This window comes from Bactrocera latifrons, unplaced genomic scaffold (genome assembly GCF_001853355.1).
Source record: "Bactrocera latifrons isolate USDA-ARS-PBARC rearing strain unplaced genomic scaffold, ASM185335v1 scaffold_59, whole genome shotgun sequence".
Classification (NCBI taxonomy): Eukaryota; Metazoa; Arthropoda; class Insecta; order Diptera; family Tephritidae; genus Bactrocera; species Bactrocera latifrons.
In genome coordinates this window covers 748,062-766,695 of record NW_017537256.1, presented here as the reverse complement: position 1 = coordinate 766,695, position 18,634 = coordinate 748,062, and the positions used below count along the sequence as shown (strand labels likewise).

Here is an 18,634-nt window from a genome sequence, read left to right as displayed (position 1 = left end):
TTCGTTTTCGCTTCACATTCAGCTGATTCTGCTATGACAATCAGCTGGTTGCGCAGTTATGTTATACAACAAATATGAACTATTAACAAAAGTAATTAAAAACATTTGTATTTTACTTTTAACAAAAATAATTAAGAACTTTTGTATTTTACCAAGAGGCTATCAGCAATTAAACATTTTTTAAATTTAATTTCGAGAATTTGTTTGATTTTTAAAAGTATTAGAGTATAAATCGGTTTTTTTTAGGTGGCGCTATTACAATTTGCAAATCTTGTATTTTCCAACACTAACACAGAGTGACATTGTGTAAATATTATTGATGACTGGAAGAATACGCATTTCTAGCATTCACATGTCATACTCGTTTATATTTCTCCGTTACAAATAAAAAGTGCGATGGTGTAACGGTTATTCAAAAACTGATACGCGAAACAAGTTCAGATAAATACCAACCATTAAAACATACATATATACAAATAAATGAACGATTTAAAACATGCATTTAGAAACTTTTATATATCGTAGATTTTATTCCTGCGCAAAAAGTTTAAGGCATTCAAGTTCACAAAAATAAATCTTATTACGATAAAATTAATTAGATTTATATATAGCACATTGTAAAGTTGTCCGCTCACATTTTTTATGAGTATGAAACGCACAGTTTATTTAAAAGTAGTCTATGTACAGTTAAAGTAGTTGTGTATATGTAAACTTAATATATTCTATCAGCGTTTAGTTAATAATGACGAAAGTATATTCTTAGATTTTAATTATACAAGAATTATCTAAGTTTACATAAAGATAGTTCATTAAAAAAAACATTTTTTTTATCGCAATACATTTATATGTAAGTATTCAAGTCGGCGTTTAAGCTATCTCATTATTTTTCTTTATAATGTTACAGGAGTATAAATGATTTTTAAGCAGTCCAAATATTTTTTTTGGATTAAAAAATTTAAAATTTATGATCCTCCGTAGTTTTAGCCTTATTATTTAATTTTATAATGACATAATGGATAAAATATGACCTAAAACCCTTTATGCTTCCATTTATAGTAAATAAATGCATTATGTATAGTATGTAATATTTCACCGTTTTTTAAGCTGGCGCGCTTTCATCGATAAGATCAATGATATTTGGAAAGCTAAAACCGTTAAAATAAGTGTCAAGTTACTGTGAATTAGCAAAATCGCATGCAATACTTATGACTATAACTCATTTTGACTATGAAAATGAACACTTATTAGCATAATAAATATGAAATCGACTTCTAAACAAATTTCATTAAAAAATAATAACAAAAAAAAATTAAAAAAAAAAAAATTAAAAATAAATTGATTTTACTCTCGATAAGTAATCCTCACATACAGTAGTATAGTATAGTTTGTAGTTTTTAGTTATTACGAAAGTCGAATTTATCTAATCATGACAATATTTGTTCGAATATTTTTACATTCTTACACATATTTGCAATAGGCAAACAGCGCCGACTATTAAGCTCTATGCCCCGGATTGTGTTGGTTTTTCTACTGATCACCCTTCATTTATTATCCACTTCCTTTGAAACAGTCTTTAAAATTTGATAACTGGGATTGGAAAATGCATCCGCTGCTCTCGCACCATTGTTATTCAACTTTTTCGGTGAATTCACGTTCACATAGTTATCGCTGCCGCTGAGTTCGGTCTCGGCGATGTGATGACGCGGCGACGGTGTAGGCGTAGCGCGTACATGTTGTTGTAATATGTTTTTGGCGAACTTTCGGTCTTGCGCTGGGCTGTCGTCGCCATCATCTGAATTGTGATGTGTGCCCGTCAGCATTGGTATCTCCTCCGGTTGCATGCCTTCCTTCTTGCGATTCTTATTAATTGCACTATCGAGATTATTCACTAAGGTGGGGGAATGTTGTGATGTTGGTGGCGCTGTTGGCGCTGTATTATCTGGGAAGGTGAAAGAAGTTGTTGTTGTTGTATTTGTATCTTCATTAGAATTTTGATAATCTTTGGGACGTGTCGGTGAGAAAATGGTTGTACCAGTTTCGATGCTCATATTTAAGTAGTCGTCGGAAGTAGATGGCTGTATACCTGGGTGAACGTAATGGGAAGGACAAACGCACACAAATGCACAAACGCATGGTAGCAAGACGGAGTGTTAGGTTAGTTGCATGAAATCGAAGACAGATGTGAATACATGTGTGTATGTATGTAGATGGAAAGATTTTAAATAGAACATAGAAATATGTAAGAGTGGTTAGTTAAAGAAAGACACAGTCACATTTATAAACAATTATAAATAGATAATTACGTATGTAAAAAGGATGTTTTTATGCATACACGTATGAATAAAGTAATTAAAATGAATTAAACTTACGTATTTCAGGCAATATATGGCCGTTTACATAGCGTGGTGGCGCCGGTGCCATTTCGTCTGGTGAGCCCATTAGCGACAGATAATCAGTTGGCTTGGTATTGGCATTGTCCATGTTCGCGCGCAAATAAGTGTCATTCAAATCAACATAATGCTGTTGAAAAATTAATATATTTTTTTATTACATGGTCTATAGGAATTTTTTCCATCACTATGTTTAAATAAAATGGTCATGGATAAGTGGCAGGGATGTTAATCAAAGGTCAGCTGTTGGCATTATTTTTATAAATTTCTTAAAGTGGGTTCAAAAAAATTTTGCAGCATTAGTTTTTTGTTTTGGTTTTCCTTATCATTCGGTAGTTTATTGAATTTAATTTTTTTATACTTACATTTGTCACATCCTCGCCCAGCATACGTGCGAAGTATTTTTCCAACACTTTAAATAATGGACGGCTCTCCGGATTTGTACTCCAACACTCCAACATTATATCGTACAATTCATTATTGGCATATGGTGGTTTCTCCATGCGATAACCATCTTTTATTTTCAAATATAAGCTCTGATTCGGATCCATACCGGGATAGGGTACCTTGGCCAATGAGAAGAACTCCCACAAAACAATGCCAAACGACCAGACATCAGTGTAAGTGCTAAAGATATGATCGCTGAGTGACTCCAAGGCCAACCATTTAATCGGCAATGGTGCTTCGCCTTGTTTCTTGTAGTTCTCACTTTTATACATGGAACGTGCTAAGCCAAAATCGCAAATTTTCACCACATTATCCTCACAAAGCAGGATATTACGAGCCGCCAGATCACCGTGCAACACTTTACGCGACGACAGATAATCCATGGCGCGTGCCACTTGGAATGCCCAACTTACCAGCTGTGTTGTGGTAATTGTCATGGCTTCTGTACTATCTGGTTTGTAGTTGGAGCGCCAAGCAGGTTGCACAGAATTATTGGATAAGACATTATCATCGTCTGTTGTAGAAAAATAATAAATAGATTAACGGTATTAGAAGCAAATACATTATATCATGAAATGTGTTTACACACCCTCCGGTATTGTGGTCATTACAGTTTGCTCCGTTGCACAGCTATCCACATGTCCTTCGTACAAATCCGATTGACGCAAATATCCAGTGGAATTGGGACGGCCGGCACGTGTGCCGGAGCGTGGATCCTCGTCGGAGTTTCTACGATTATTTGCCGTATAATTATTATTCATATTATTCATATGATTAACATATTGGTGATTTGCAAATGCCAGATTAACATATCTTACTCCATCACTGATTCAAATAAAATACAAGGCATCCATAATGCATAAAATAGTTGTTGTTATGAGCACCACAAATATTATTCCCATTGTAAGTACACAAGAATCATTCGCATTGGATGTAGGAAGTAGTAGGGACAAATAATTACCAGCACCACAAAAATATAGTTAAACACATACAGACAAACATAAATCAGTTAATAAATGGTTCACAGAAGTGGTATTTACAAGTATTTTAAGTGCAATTTAGAAAAAAAAGGTTAGCAGGAAATATATTTTTTAGATAATAGTATTTTTAGTTTAAAGTAGAATAGATGAAAGAACATGTTATGAGAATAAAGCTTTCCTATTTACATGTGAAAATAAAACCTCTACCTATTAAGTGGTAGTGCGCTAATCAAATTACCAAGAACTTTGAAATACTGCCTGATTTTCTTATATAGAGCCAGCTGGCAGCCAGCTTCATAACAGCGACATCACTTCGCGGCGGGAGCGTCAGCCAAGCACTGACCAAACACGGTGACTGCTTTTCTTACATAGAGCTAGCTGACGGCCAGCTACGGTTGAAGTCACCCGTGACTTTTAAATCACTTCACTTCGCGGCGTGAGCGTTACCCAAGCACTGACCAGGCACAGTGCTTGTTTTGCTAGCTGGCAGCCAGCTTTATAACAGCGACATCACTCCACGGCGTGAGGGCCACCTAAACACTGGCCGGGCACGGTGCCTGCTTTTCTTATATAGAGCCAGCTGGCCAGGCACGGTGCCTGGTGACTTCCTGCTACCAACTAGCTACATTGTTGAGTTACAACCAGAACATATAGCTGCCATTCAAATCAACAGATCCAAATCGGCAAAATGTTCGTATACACTTTTAGCAAATAGTTGATTTTCAAAAAGAGCGATTAAAATCAAAATAAAGATAATTTTAAGTGATTTTATACTATGGGGCATGCACTTATGAAGAATAGTATAACTCCAGTACAACCGAAGCTAACGCCTTTGTTAGTAATTAATTCAAGTTCTTAAAATGTTATTAGAGCTAAAAGTGTTATAAATAACTATGGTTTTGTTAGTGTTGGACAATCGAATTAAATCGGAAGTAATAAGTAATAAAATCATAGGCTTCAAGCAAACAAAAACCATGCCACGAAATATTACATAATAGAACAATGGATTCTAATTGCAGTTGTTAAATACATATATCGACTATTAAAAATGAAAACATATAAACATGAAATTCTGAATAATAATTTTTGTTTTAGTAAAATGCAATTAGTTTAAGGTTGTGGAAACTAAAAACGAATAATCTCACATTTCTAATATTATTAAAAATAGTTATTATTGAAATGCATGCCATGTAGTATATAGTATATGTACATGCATATGGTAATCAAATATATGCGTGTATAAGCTATTATTTGATCCGATATAGGTAAAAAGAACATACCGGTTTAACTCGAAATTATCCGAAAACCGCTGTTTGGTGATGGTTGGATCAATTTTATCCGTTTCAGGGTTAATTTGATTTATGAATCGTTTACGATTGCGCAGTAAGAAGTTTTGTACATTACCATAACGACAGTACTCCACAATAACCATTAATTCACCTAAACAAATATGTTTAAAATTAATATAATCAAGAGATTTAGAACAACCGAGTGATTGAGCTACACACGTTTCGCAATATTTTTGGTGACTGCACCCAAGAGATTGACAACGTTCAAATTTGGGCCGAGATGCACCAAAATCTTCAATTCCGTCACCAGTGCACGCATCACCTCATTATCAGCAATACGTTTGACCATTTTCACAGCCACTACCGTTTCTTTTTCATCTGGTCGTATGCCTTCCGCATGGGCTTTTAACACCACACCAAAAGCGCCGGCACCCAATTGCTTGCCCAATTTAAGTTTTTCACGTGGAAATTCAAAAGCACGATCATATGGCAATAAATCGGCCTGTTCGTCTAATGTCAGCGCTGGATTTATATGCTCCACAGCGCCGTCTTCGAAATTTGCCAAACCGGCCGCTTTGTAATCACGCAGACGCTTTCGTTCGCGCATGACACGCACACATAGATAAATCACCAGGGCAATGAGGAAAATGAAGAAGAACAGTATGGCGAGTATCCAACCGACGCGCATGCGTGGCAAATCTGCAAACAAATCAAATTATGAGTTTACTTCAATTATTACTTGTGATTAAAATGAAACTCACTTGTAATTTTAACCGCCGAACTCACTTCGACAGTACCCAAACGATTTGAAGCCACACATTTGTATACACCTTCATGTTCAGGTTTGATATATTGTATAATTAGTTTGCTGCCATCGTCTAGAATGTTCACATAACTGCTGTTGTTCAATTCAACATCGTCCTTATACCAATGTACTTCCGCTGCTGGTATTGCATCCGGTTTGCACTCCAATTGTAAAGCATCGCCAAGCTTGCGCTCCATTTTATCACTCTCATCAAGATTAGTATGCCGCATGCGTGGAGCCAAGGGTTCTGCAGCAGGGAAAAAGGAATCAAAGAGAGAGCATATTTATTTTATTTAAACGTAAAGCGCTTACTCAAGAACTTCTGCCACAAAGCCACACTCATTGTCGAAATTGGTGTGATCTTGCTGAATTTCGCAAAACAAAAATGGATTTAGGTGACAACTTACCATTAACAAAAATGCTTCTATATTTAGTTTCTTGCATGTCGGGATTGTTTGCATTACGTGCACGACACTCATAGCTGCCCTGATCGCTATCTTGTATATTTTCAATTACCAATGTTTTTTGATACGAGTAGCTGCTTGAAGAGTTGCTAATGACAAAATCTATAACAAGACCATAAATGTGACTAGTATTTAAAACTCATTGCTTTCGTAATATAGAACTTACTGCCGCTGTTCTCTTCCACCAATTCGCCATCTTTATACCAATCCAGATCGTCAGAGAAGTAATAAGAGAGAGCAGCACACGTGAGTGTCACCTCATCACCGCGTGCAATTTTCTTATTCTCATCCGTACCGTATATGGTCATATTGTCATTTATGTCGCCAATAAGCACGTGACCTTTACCTTCACCCATACCTTTCGGATTTACCGCTAAACAATGCATAATACCCGGTCTTTCTGGCGTAAAAAATAGGTCATGTATATATTCAACGGCCGTTGCGCCTGGTTGGGCATTTCGTGTAGACTATTGTTGTTATGTAATAAAATTAAATTAAAGTTCAAATAAGTCAAAAACAAAGAAAAGGAATAAAGTTTGCATACATTAAAATTTTGATCCATTCGCTTGTTGCACGAGGGCCAACGCGGCGATATGCTACACGGTGTAAATACCCATGAGACTACGGCGAAGGGAAAGGATAACACTTTGCACTGCAGATGTGCTTCTTCGCCAGCCTGCACATACACATCCTCGACGGTCACTTTGGGCTTGTCGCTTATGCTCACATTGAATTTCAACTCTTTCACCAACAATTCATTCTTGGCGCGTATCACATATTCACCACTGTCCTCGAGTTGTGCATTCACTATTTGCAGCGTAATCGACGTGTCGGTGGTGTTGATAATATATTTTTTGGATGGATGAATTTGCGTGTTGTCTGGTTTGTACCAAGTAAGCGTAGGAAACGGATAACCGCGATATTTAACATTGATCTGCACCTTTTTATTCGCGCTACTGGCGATTTTGTAATAACCGGAAGGCTCACTAATGTTTATATAGCCCTCATCGCGATCTGGTGATAATGTTTTTAAAAGTATTTATAGTATGTAAAGAAGGTTGTGCTTAAATCGATATAGCTGGTATACTCACTTAAAACTGTCATTTGATAATTGTTGCGTCCAACATTTTTCGAATGGTCCGTGCAAATGCATTCATAAAGACCAGAATCCGATTTCTTAGAGTTTAATATTGTCAATTTTGCCTCGCCGACTTGATGTGTGGATGTTTTATTTATAAATGTTGGTATAGTTTTAATCATACGGTCCTATATCATATAAAATATTTAAAAGTCTTTAGTTGAAGGAAATACTATTGATACTAATATTTTAACAGTATTGATTTAAATATTGGTTCTTATTTTAAAATACATCATAATGTTGTTTGTTTTTATACCCTGAACAGGATATATTAAACTTGCCACGAAGTTTGTAATACCCAGAACGATACGTCGGAGACCTTATAAAATATACAAGGTGCGTTCCAATGTAAACTTTTTGAATGTAGCGAACCTGATGGCTCCAACTATATGTCGACTGGCGTTAGAATTTGCTATCGTTATCGATTGTCCAGTGAGAATTTCACAACATTCCATAGATTGGAAGTGAAGTTATTGCTTTTTAAGTGTCAGTATGATTGTGTTATCGGTACGAAACTGAGCTTCGAACAAAGAGCCAACATTAAAATTAGTAAAACTTTTACCTAAACGTTTCAATTGATGAAACAAGTTTATGGTGATGATTGCTTACCCCATAGCAAAGTGCACGAGTGGTTTCAACATTTTCAAAGTGGTCGTGAAGACATAAAAATCCATCAAAATCCGTGATCACCGCAAATTCCATCGAACACGCATAGTCATTCATCAGGCTTGCATCGGCATACTGGCCAACGAGCTAAAACACTCGTTCGACATGCTTTTGGACCGTGCAAAAAGCTGTATTGAAGCAGAAGGAGACTTTTGCCGAAAAAACCATTTGTTCTGTTTTTTTAAGTCCTGTTTACTTTGGAACGTACCTTGTATAAGGATTTTCGTTTTTCTAACAAACTTCATACTGAATATGTCGGTCAGTATATGTATAAGTTATATCGAATATACGATGTATGTGTATATAAAATTGCTTAGATTCCGATTCCAGAATTTAGCCCTTCCTTATTTTTTTATAAAATTTTTGTATAAAATAACTTTTATATACATACATATTTCATTACTGCTTTAATTAATCTCACCTCATCTACACCTGGTGGTGTTTTCCATTCTGTTGAGTAGGAAACATCAAAGGCGATTTTCACATAACAATTCAGCGTGAAGTTTTCACCAACGTTCACATGTCCACGGGAATTTGAGGTTATAATCGGTTTCTCAATATATTTCGTACTCGCTATTAGTTTAACGATTTATCGACGATGAATGTCGTAAAGCAAAAAAATTATGTAAATATATGAGTAAGTGTGTTTTTAAATAAAAGTTACTAAAAACTAAAAGCCAACATACTTGGGAATAATACATAGAACAGAGGAGTAAAAATCGTACAAAAAGCATGCAAGTACATAAAATATGAAAAAATAATATAAAGCGTTGCGTATACAAATCAAATATATAATATATAAAACATTACACGCAATACACAATACAATTTACAAATAAATATATAAAAACTAAATAAAATGATATATTAATATTTTTTTAATGAAGGAATGTATGTAAATATACAGTTATGAAAGCAAAAGTACTTCGATTATACTTAGCAATGAGTACCAGTTCCCGATGTGATGTGTTTTCGAAAATGTTTTATAAGCTCAGTTGATAAAAACACGAACTGGATTATATTAGACAAGAAGCTCCATTAGTTAAAGCTGTGTATGCATGAACATAGTACGGTTATTAAGTGAAATTCATAAGCAAACTTATGGACAAAAGCTATTTACATATGAATGTATTTGCATAAACATTTTATTTATTGCATAATTTAAGAGTTTGTGCTTAATGTGTGATTCAAAAGTCTCTTGTACTATAATTCTATTAGAAAAATCCTATATAGGTCTCTTGTATTTTACGAATTATACTAATTCAAAATTTTTTCTATTGTAGTTGTTGGAAATAACCAGAAAGACAGTGATAGTTTACTTTAGTGATAGTCTCTACAGTCTTTTAAGCTTCCTTTAACTAATACTATTTTCTTAGCAGCAGCTTAAAGCTGATTTTGAAAATAATTATTAGAAAACCCTAAGAAATACTTTGAAAGAAGATTTCTCTACAAATTAGAAGCGTATTATCACTTTGGCTGTGATGAATCTCAGTCTCACTTTCGTAAAGATTTTGGCATACCATATTGACCACAAATCTTTACATTAAAGTTGTGTTTAGAAATGTTCACGGTGCATAAAGTGGCAAGTTTTCTTTTTGATTAATCTAAACTTTTAGTCGCACTTAGTTACAATACATACGAGTAAGTATATAATACCACATATTAAAAAACATATATAAGAATGCTTTTGCTTGCCATGTACTAAAATACATATTTAAGTATAATTTTTCAGCTTTAACAGTTTTCTGCAGCTTTTCTTCCATACTTTTCAAATATTTCCTTGCCAAGCTTAACAACGTTTTATTATTATTTTTTACTTACCAAATACAATACGCACGACTTTAAAGCATTTTACGCGCCAACATGTAAGCTTTTTCTGAGCCAAAAGCTTTCGAAGCTTTTTAAGCATTAAAATATAAGTCAACAACTTTCGAATGAAATTAAAACGTGGTACATATGTAGATAACATTTAATGTATAAATTGTGCATTTGAAAACTTTCGTTGGAAAACAAAAGTATGTAAACAGCTATAATTTTCCAGCATAAGTCATGCGCTTTAAAAAATTATATGTATTAATTGAGAAAATCCGTGCATTAAACAACAATCTCGAAAAAAGGGTACGAAAAATCTACATGAAAATGTTTAGCTTTTAAATTACTGTTATTTGCTGCCAATATATAGAACTTACATCGTAGCGCACCACGGAATCGTGAACTATGCCATCTAGTTGTTGGCGCAGCGCGTTTTAAAAGCGGTCTCTTTGTGCTGCGCAAACATGTTGAACGTTGTGGTGCGTTTTCATAAATATGATTTTCTTCAACAACAATTCTGTCACCATTATCAATGTCAGTGAGCGAGTCGTCTGTGTAATTGTTAACTACTTTTGCGTTTTTATAGCCAGAAAGTGTAGTCGTTTGAGTCGTATCGTAACCGTCACCATTAGTAAGACCCACAACATTTGCTAGGATATTGCTATTATGAGTTTCAACGCCAAAGACACGCTTATTTTCATTAACAACATTGCCATCACCAAGATTAGTTGTGTCAACATTAAGATCAACATCCATACCCATTTCCACAGCTGTTACAACAACAGATTTATTTAACATTTTATGCAAAACAGGCGATTTGTTTCGTTTAGCTACATCAAAAATGCGGTTAGTGACAAACATGATTTTGTTAGTTACTGTACTTGTTTCGGATTTCGTGCTTCGGCTTGGTCTGGGTTTATAAATGCGTTTAGTTTTTAAGGATATGATTTGTTTGGCGTTGTGCTTTCTTTCGTTTGTAGTTTTGGTATTCATAGTAGCTACTGTAGCCTCCACCGATGTATTATCCGATGCTTCAGTTTGTCGAATATTCATACAAATATATGTATAATTAATGGATTGTTTTCAAGTTTTTTTGATGTTAATTACAAAAAAAAAAAAATGTAAACGCGTTTTCGTTTATTAAGTATGTATTTCAATAACCGCCGGAATGATAGAGGCATAAAATGGTGTATAGGAAAAATAGAAAAAGGCCATATATGTAAGTGTGTATACGCATGTAAAATATGTAATTGTATACTTAGCAGTAAAACACTCGAATAAAATTGAAATAAATTGAAAGCCGAAATACCAACACCAAATTTCAAGTTAATCAACCAAATAATTGTAATAAGTTATTCGTAATTTTTGAGAGCGGATATAAGTATACAACTCTTTTAGGCTAATCTTAACTCATACTTCTTAATAGAAATGTTCTAAAACGTTTTTGATAACGTCTGAAGAAGTTAAACCTTATTGTTTTTCCAAATATTAGTAACATTTTTAAATAATTTCAACTAATTATTAAGAAAAAATTTGTTTAAATTAATTTTTGTTCATATCAAACTGTATGTAAAAGAAAATAGTATTTTGTTTACAATAAATGTAGCTGTAGTAAATAAGATAGGTACAAGAGACACAGAAAACAATCACAAATGGGGTGCAAAACTCACGATTAACAGGTTCGTTACCACTAAAAAGGATCTCAAAGGTTTGTTCCTCCTCTTCATTTAATGGAGACGGCACTTTGGGTCGGCACACATAGCTGCCGCCATCGGTAACGCCGCGTATTTCGACGACGAAACCGCGCTGAGGATTATAGCGGCCGGTATTTTCACTGGAAAATGTCTAAACAGCAATAAAACGTTTTGTGTTGAATTTAGAAAAAAGTTTTAAGCTTAAAAACTAACTGTATGAACGAGCGGTAAGCAAGTAAAAAGCACAAAAGTGATGACGGTGTGTATGTGGGCGTGTGTAATACAAAAAGCTAAGAAGAGAAGGTGAGCAAAGTACAGGCCTCTTAGGAATTGCATAGAAAATAAACACTATGAAAAATATCTTAAATTTATTATAGTATATAATATAATAGTATATGTAGGCATAATAAAAAGTGTCGAAATTTGTTTTTTTAACTTTGTTAGGTTAGATTAGTTTAAAAAAATCGTTCCTGTGCCAAAGTGCAATTAGGTTTGCACAGGGTCAATTGAGAACTTGTTATAATGTATAATTACAAGAATGTATATAATGAAAAAAATAAAAGTTAGTCTTTATAAGTGTGAGAATGTCTACAGATACTCTGGTGTTTTTACTTACAAAAATTATTTCTGTGAATTGACTACAAAAGTCCTTTTTTAACAAGAAAATGTATTCTGTTTATAGCAATAAGAGGACTTACTAACATACTTATATACATAATTGCATTGTATTTAGAAAATATGTGCAAATTTTTAATTAATTTTTTTAATTATCTGAATTTCGCAAATAAAATTGTACTGGGAACTGTATGTATGGTTTTAAAATTTCAAAAAAAAAAAAATAATAATAACGTAACATCTCTTTTCGAAAGTTAACAGGCGAAGGAAAAACGAAACTCATATTGAAACATCTTTGTGTTTTGGTTATAAAATGGTTATATTGGGCAGTCGAAAAAATCTTTTCGTATTTCTAATAAAACTTCAACTAATTTTTTTATTTATAGTGAACAAAACATTTTGGTAGACCACTTTTTGCCATTTTTCCGCCAGAGGTATCATTCCTTCAATGTAAGACTTTCATCAGTGAAATTTCGAAATTTCCAGAACGGAGCGAGCGAATCATTGTTGTGTTACACGAACTGATACAGCATTGTCTCCGTAAACTTCAAAAGGAGATTTCTCATTTTTTCACTCACTTTAACCAGTGTAACTTTTTTTCAACGTCCTCGAATTTATTGGTTAACTGAAGCTTAAAATATCATCTCTCCAACACTATTTTGTATGACACAATGTGATTGGTACGGCGATATACGACTGCAACGACATCTATTGACAAAATACGAAAATACTTTTTCGACTAACCAATATATTGGCTATATCTGACAGCAGAAGCTGAAAATTTTATGTTACATATATGTAATACATATAATGAATCGTAAGCAATAAAAAACTCAATTTCGCTTTTTTTGATGATACGGTGTTTTACATTTTAGGTGACGATATATGTTAAGACTATGAGAAGTACCTAATAACCTTTCGCCTAAACGACTCTTGGTAAAGTTTATATCCCCAGGAAATACTCTTACTAGTGTGATCAAATGCGCAGATCCTTTTTTAGTCTTCACTATTAATCATATTTGTTTTTGTTGTCGAAATACCCTGTCGCAAGAACCTCAAATGTGTCCTGCCTAATCAGATCAAATATATACATTTTCTTCTATATTGAAATTTCCATCAATTATTTATATTATGCAATATTCATTATATGTGGACCAATTAGTTTGTTATATAAATTTATAATTTATGGTACTAGCTTTATCTATTTAGCAAATTTGTATGTATTTTCGTATTTATAAGGAGTAATGCCAAATAATTACATATTTATACAGGTGGCATACTTCTAGCGCTACTTTACTATGTACTCTGTGTACTGTCTACTATATATACGTAAGTGGATGTTTATGGTACTATATATTGTTTTTGGGTAACTATAAATAGTCGTATGTATATATACAAGGTATTGCGGTCTACATAAATTTATAGTTGTTGTTTTTTTTTTAGGTAAAAAGGAGTTGAGTAACATACGTTTCATACTAATTATATAGTTAAGTGAACTAATTGTGCTTCCATTGCGGCTAAAGCAATCCAAATCAGCAATGTTTCTCACATTGCTGTCTCTTATACACATCTAGATGTGTATAAGAGACAGGTAAAAAGGAGTTGAGTAACATACGTTTCATACTAATTATATAGTTAAGTGAACTAATTGTGCTTCCATTGCGGCTAAAGCAATCCAAATCAGCAATGTTTCTCACATTGTGTATGATGAAACCGATTTTCGGATCGAATTCAATTGAGTCATACACATTGGCAGGTGGAAAGCTTGTATGCTGTGGCGTCGACTTAGAGGAACACAAAACTTTTGCCTCCACCCCATCCTAAATATAATATAAAATATTAAGCCAAGAAAAAATGTATATAGCAGCCATAACCAAATTAGTTAAATACACAAATTAAATGAAATATGAAACCGTATATGACAATTAGCATTGATAAACATTGAAATTTAATAAATATTGCATTGAAAGTGCAAGCGGGAAGTTTATTAAGCTCGTGTATTTGAAAAGTGTAAAAATTGAGGAGCTTGAAAGCAAGTTGATATTTAGTCAAAAATAAATACTCGTTTGTATATACGATATACTTACTTCACCATGCGACGTGGTTAGCAGCACTTCTATGTTGGGCATAGTTGGTTTGCATGGTATGACCGTATCCTGGTATTGAAGCGCACTAATTACCGGAAATTCATTTTGTGACAAAAGATTAACAGGGTCTGTGGGAGAATAACGGCGTTAGTAAATACAAACTATGCCTCTATAGTACATTTATTCTTACCATTAACGTATATGTAAATTGAGGACGCTTTATAATTATTAACCAACTCTACAAGTTCCTCGTCCAGCATTGCATCTAGTCTATTTGGAACACTTGATTTTTTTATGCAATAGTAGTTACCCAAATTCTTGCTAGATATATCCTGTAGATATAGCATACTGCCATGTAGACGTTGTGGATCACCAGTGTTAAACGTTTGCTCGTCGTAGTCAACAGTATCATCAGGGAGTCTCCACGTTAATGGTTCATCGGCCTCACAACGTATTGTATAATTGGTATTTAATTCAAGTGTTACATAGTCCATTAGAGGTGTGATTAACGGTGCACCATATTCGACAGCATCATTACGACGGAATTCCTCGTCGTAGTTTGTTGGAAATAATTGTGGCGCTGAAACATAAATAAAAACTAAGTAGTTATATAATAATAGAATGTATGCGGATAACTCCTTAAGCGCACATAAAGTGTGCTCTGTTAGAATATGCAAGTTTATTTGACTTATGCGAGTTGTGTGTTCGTTTCGCTACTTTTAAATTTTGTTGAATGGAAAACAGTTGAATGCCTTTGTACACTATTCTTAAAATCCATTTTCGTATGCCCTGTGAGCATATTTCTTACTTAAGTACCAAAGACACACATACATAGGTATGTATATTATTTTGCATAAGTTTTCTAAGTGGTTAGCGCACGCATTCCAAAATATACACACACTCACACAGTGAAATAAATTTTAATATATCAGTTGGAAGCCACAAAAAAGCATCGGATGCACACAATTAAACTGTGTCGCCAGTGGCGCCAAAGTCCAACTCTATTTACTTACAAAGAATTATTTGCTTTTTGGTATTCGTATTGGATGAGGTGGCGTTTAATTAAAGACAGCTATATAGCACCAGGGGAGTTATTTGCAATCGCAAACGAAAGGAAAAAATTATTGCAAAATACATACCTATTGATAAAATGGGAAAAAAGAGATGTGGAATAAAACGTCTAATTTTGAGCAAACAAATTAAATATAATTAAGTACGTCAGAGAGAAATATACGATATAATTAATTATGAATGAAAAATACTTTTACAGATATATATGTATATGAATTTGTTGATAAGAAAGCTTTAATACCCTAATCAGGGTATATTAAGTTTTGTCGCGAGCTCTATAACCTTCAGAAAACGTCGGAGAACTCCCTATAAAAAAAAAATACATGGATGGTTAATAGTAACAAAGTGACTCGATGTAACCTTATCCGTTTCTCAGTATATTTCCGAACTAGTTTTTTAGTGTTTGAGATATTAATCTGAAATTTTGTTGAGGTTTTTTCTACCCAAAACGCTGCTAATTTGACGAAAGTGTCACTATTGGATTTCTGTTGCATATACATAGCTGCCAAATAAACTAAGCCTTTCAAATAAAATCATATGACGGTGAGAGGGTCACCTAGATACCGGTACCTGTTTTCTTATATAGAGCCAGCTGGCAGCCAGCCTCCCCTGAAGCTACCTTCTGACTTCCAAATAAAATCCCATCGCAGTGTGAGAGTCACCTCAGCACTGGCCAGGTACGGTGGTTGCTTTTCTTATATAGAGCCAGCTGATAACAAGTTTGCCGTGAGTCTCCTCATGACTTTTAAAACAAATCACATCGAAATGCATGAGTCTCCTAAGCACTCGCCAGGTCCGTGGCTGTTGTGCCTTTACAGGTCAGCTGCCAACCAGCTATATTGTTCAGGTCGGACGACTATGTGCATATAGAGGAAACTTCTACACGAAAATTGGAATGGATTATATTCCAAGATAACGTACAATAACAGCGTCTATTTTTCCGATCGGACTACAATAAAATATAGAGATCATCTTTTACATTCTTATGCTATAAGAAGCGTACATGGGAAATACCATTCCAAAGCTTGGATGCAGCCGAAGTTAACGATTTTTTTTATTTCTTTATTCGTTTTTCCTAATTTTCGACCGAATGACAGCTCACGTGCATGTGCTTATAGGAGAGCAAGTAAGGATAATTAGTATTGTTATATATTTGTCCACAGCACTTGTCAATATGCCAAATACGAATGCCCATTTCTTATCACTTTTGCTATGGAATGAAAGGGTTCTATGCCTTGCATACTAAATATAAACACATATAGGTACGCACAAATGTGAGTTGCATGCATATTTACGCAAGCTAAATTGAATGCCACACGCATTCAGGTACATACATATTTTCATGTATACATACATATATACATTGTACTTCTAAGCCAAATGCATTACTGTTACTACAATCTTTTATACTCTGGCAACATTTTGCATAAGAATATGACAGTTTTTCATTTAACAAAGATATATGTAAATGAGCTAAATATTACTTTATAAGTATGGCAATACACAATAATATAATAATAAAACATAGCACATAAAACATTTAAATATGATAACTAACGGTAACAATTTTGTACGCTACAAATACAAATTTCACTTTTAGTACTCAATATTCGGTTTCGCCCGAGCTTACTCCTTCCCTACTTGGCTTCAATTCATTTGTGTACTGTAATCATTATCTTTGTCCCGTCTCTTAAGTGTGCAAAATATAAATAAACGTTTTTCTTGCTTTTAATTCACTGGAAATGCGTTCAACTTGCACCGATTCAAAATGTTGATTTGGCATTGCTACGTGTTTAAACTTTCAAAATAAGAAGAGAAGAAGTATAAGTCGGTGTTTACTTTGTGTTTGCACTTCAATGAATGGTTCCACCGATTTGCATTTAAATCACCTATTGACACATTAAAATTATATATTAAATACGCGTAGCAGAATAAGCGCGAAGGGTTTGGCACAAGCGAACGGCGAATAGAGATTACATAAATATATTTATGCATAGTTAAGTGAATATAAACAAATAATTATAGAGAAGATGTCCTGAAAATGCATGGAAATTCCCTCTTCGACTGAAAATTTTAAATTTGACCCGCTACTAATTTAAGGCGGACAGTTCTACTCTTGGTAGACAGTGCGTATGAGTTATTTATTACAAAAGGAGTATCCATTATAACTTTGTAATGACTTTTTTTTAATTTTTTTCTGTAGAAAATCTAATATTTATTACGTCGTTCCTCTGAGATTTTTCTGGGTAATAAATAATGAGCACCTTCTTGGGGAAAGGAAACCGATTGCTACTAATACTACGTGGCTGCTTGTAAGTTAGAATTTACAAAAAATCACGATTTCGTTATTTTCGCAAAATATTTTAAATGTTATTACTTTGAAGCATATACAGTCTTAAATTTCAATAATTTAAAAAATACCCTCATAACGTCCAGCAGCCATTCGAATTGAGTTATTTTGAAGCGGATGGTTAGTGAATACTATATAGAGGAAGCATCTCTCGGTATAATTATTAAGTATTATAATAATTGTTGTTTTATAAATGCAGTTATCAAAACTAATTTATCACTTGCATTACAACAACTAAAAAATGCATGCTTTAGTGTATTGTAATGTTTTCAGTTATACTTAACGTTCTAGTTTTGAATTATTAACAGCATAAAGCGTGCCGGACGCGATCTCGCAACAATAGCAATCTACATAACATTCGTGCATATTGCATACATACAAGTATATACATACATATTAAATTTTATGTACTTATATAAATATGACTGCAAGCAATATATTGTATTTGTAAACACTACGTAGTTGTAGCACAATGACTTTGAACAATGTACTCAAAAACTATTTTTAGATCTAACGTCGCAGACTATGTTCGAAAAAAAGCACTAATAATAAAGAAAATACAAATAAAAAAACTAAGCAGCTGAGCTGATAATCTTACTGAATGTGAGTGTAGCAGAACAATCAATTATGAACATTGCATTATATATACAAATCTATGTGATGGCAGAAGAAATGAATTTAACCTCACTCTTTAGGCATTTCACTTTAATATTTATGTTAATTATTGCGGTTTTTCTTTTTATGCATTTACTATATTTTTACTCCGTAATGCGCGAAACACAATGCTAGCGACAGACTGCAAACGACATCTGTCAAATATTAAAAT

At 33.7% G+C, this 18,634-nt stretch overlaps 1 protein-coding gene across 10 annotated transcripts in view; it reads right to left on the bottom strand.

Annotated features, from left to right (window-relative positions):
• Positions 1-1,136: 1,136 nt before the first annotated feature.
• LOC108974828 (platelet-derived growth factor receptor alpha) overlaps positions 1,137-18,634 on the bottom strand; it is a 61,938-nt gene continuing 44,440 nt past the window's right edge. Inside the window, exons 3-18 of one of the 10 annotated variants that reach the window (XM_018942902.1) lie at positions 14,578-14,967; positions 14,388-14,515; positions 11,662-11,836; positions 10,369-10,761; positions 8,601-8,752; positions 7,467-7,641; positions 6,920-7,389; positions 6,542-6,842; positions 6,319-6,477; positions 5,868-6,158; positions 5,326-5,805; positions 5,098-5,257; positions 3,427-3,662; positions 2,756-3,351; positions 2,370-2,520; positions 1,137-2,083 (exon numbers count right to left, since the gene is read on the bottom strand). In XM_018942902.1, the coding sequence (XP_018798447.1) occupies positions 1,542-2,083; positions 2,370-2,520; positions 2,756-3,351; positions 3,427-3,662; positions 5,098-5,257; positions 5,326-5,805; positions 5,868-6,158; positions 6,319-6,477; positions 6,542-6,842; positions 6,920-7,389; positions 7,467-7,641; positions 8,601-8,752; positions 10,369-10,761; positions 11,662-11,836; positions 14,388-14,515; positions 14,578-14,967 (4,799 nt within the window). In that variant the 3' untranslated portion in view covers positions 1,137-1,541. Of the gene's footprint in view, positions 2,084-2,369; positions 2,521-2,755; positions 3,352-3,426; positions 3,663-5,097; positions 5,258-5,325; positions 5,806-5,867; positions 6,159-6,318; positions 6,478-6,541; positions 6,843-6,919; positions 7,390-7,466; positions 7,642-8,600; positions 8,753-10,368; positions 10,762-10,872; positions 11,023-11,661; positions 11,837-13,767; positions 13,841-13,988; positions 14,121-14,387; positions 14,516-14,577; positions 14,968-18,634 lie in introns of all 10 variants that reach the window. The other 9 variants (XM_018942905.1, XM_018942904.1, XM_018942908.1 and 6 more) reach the window with 9 other exon arrangements.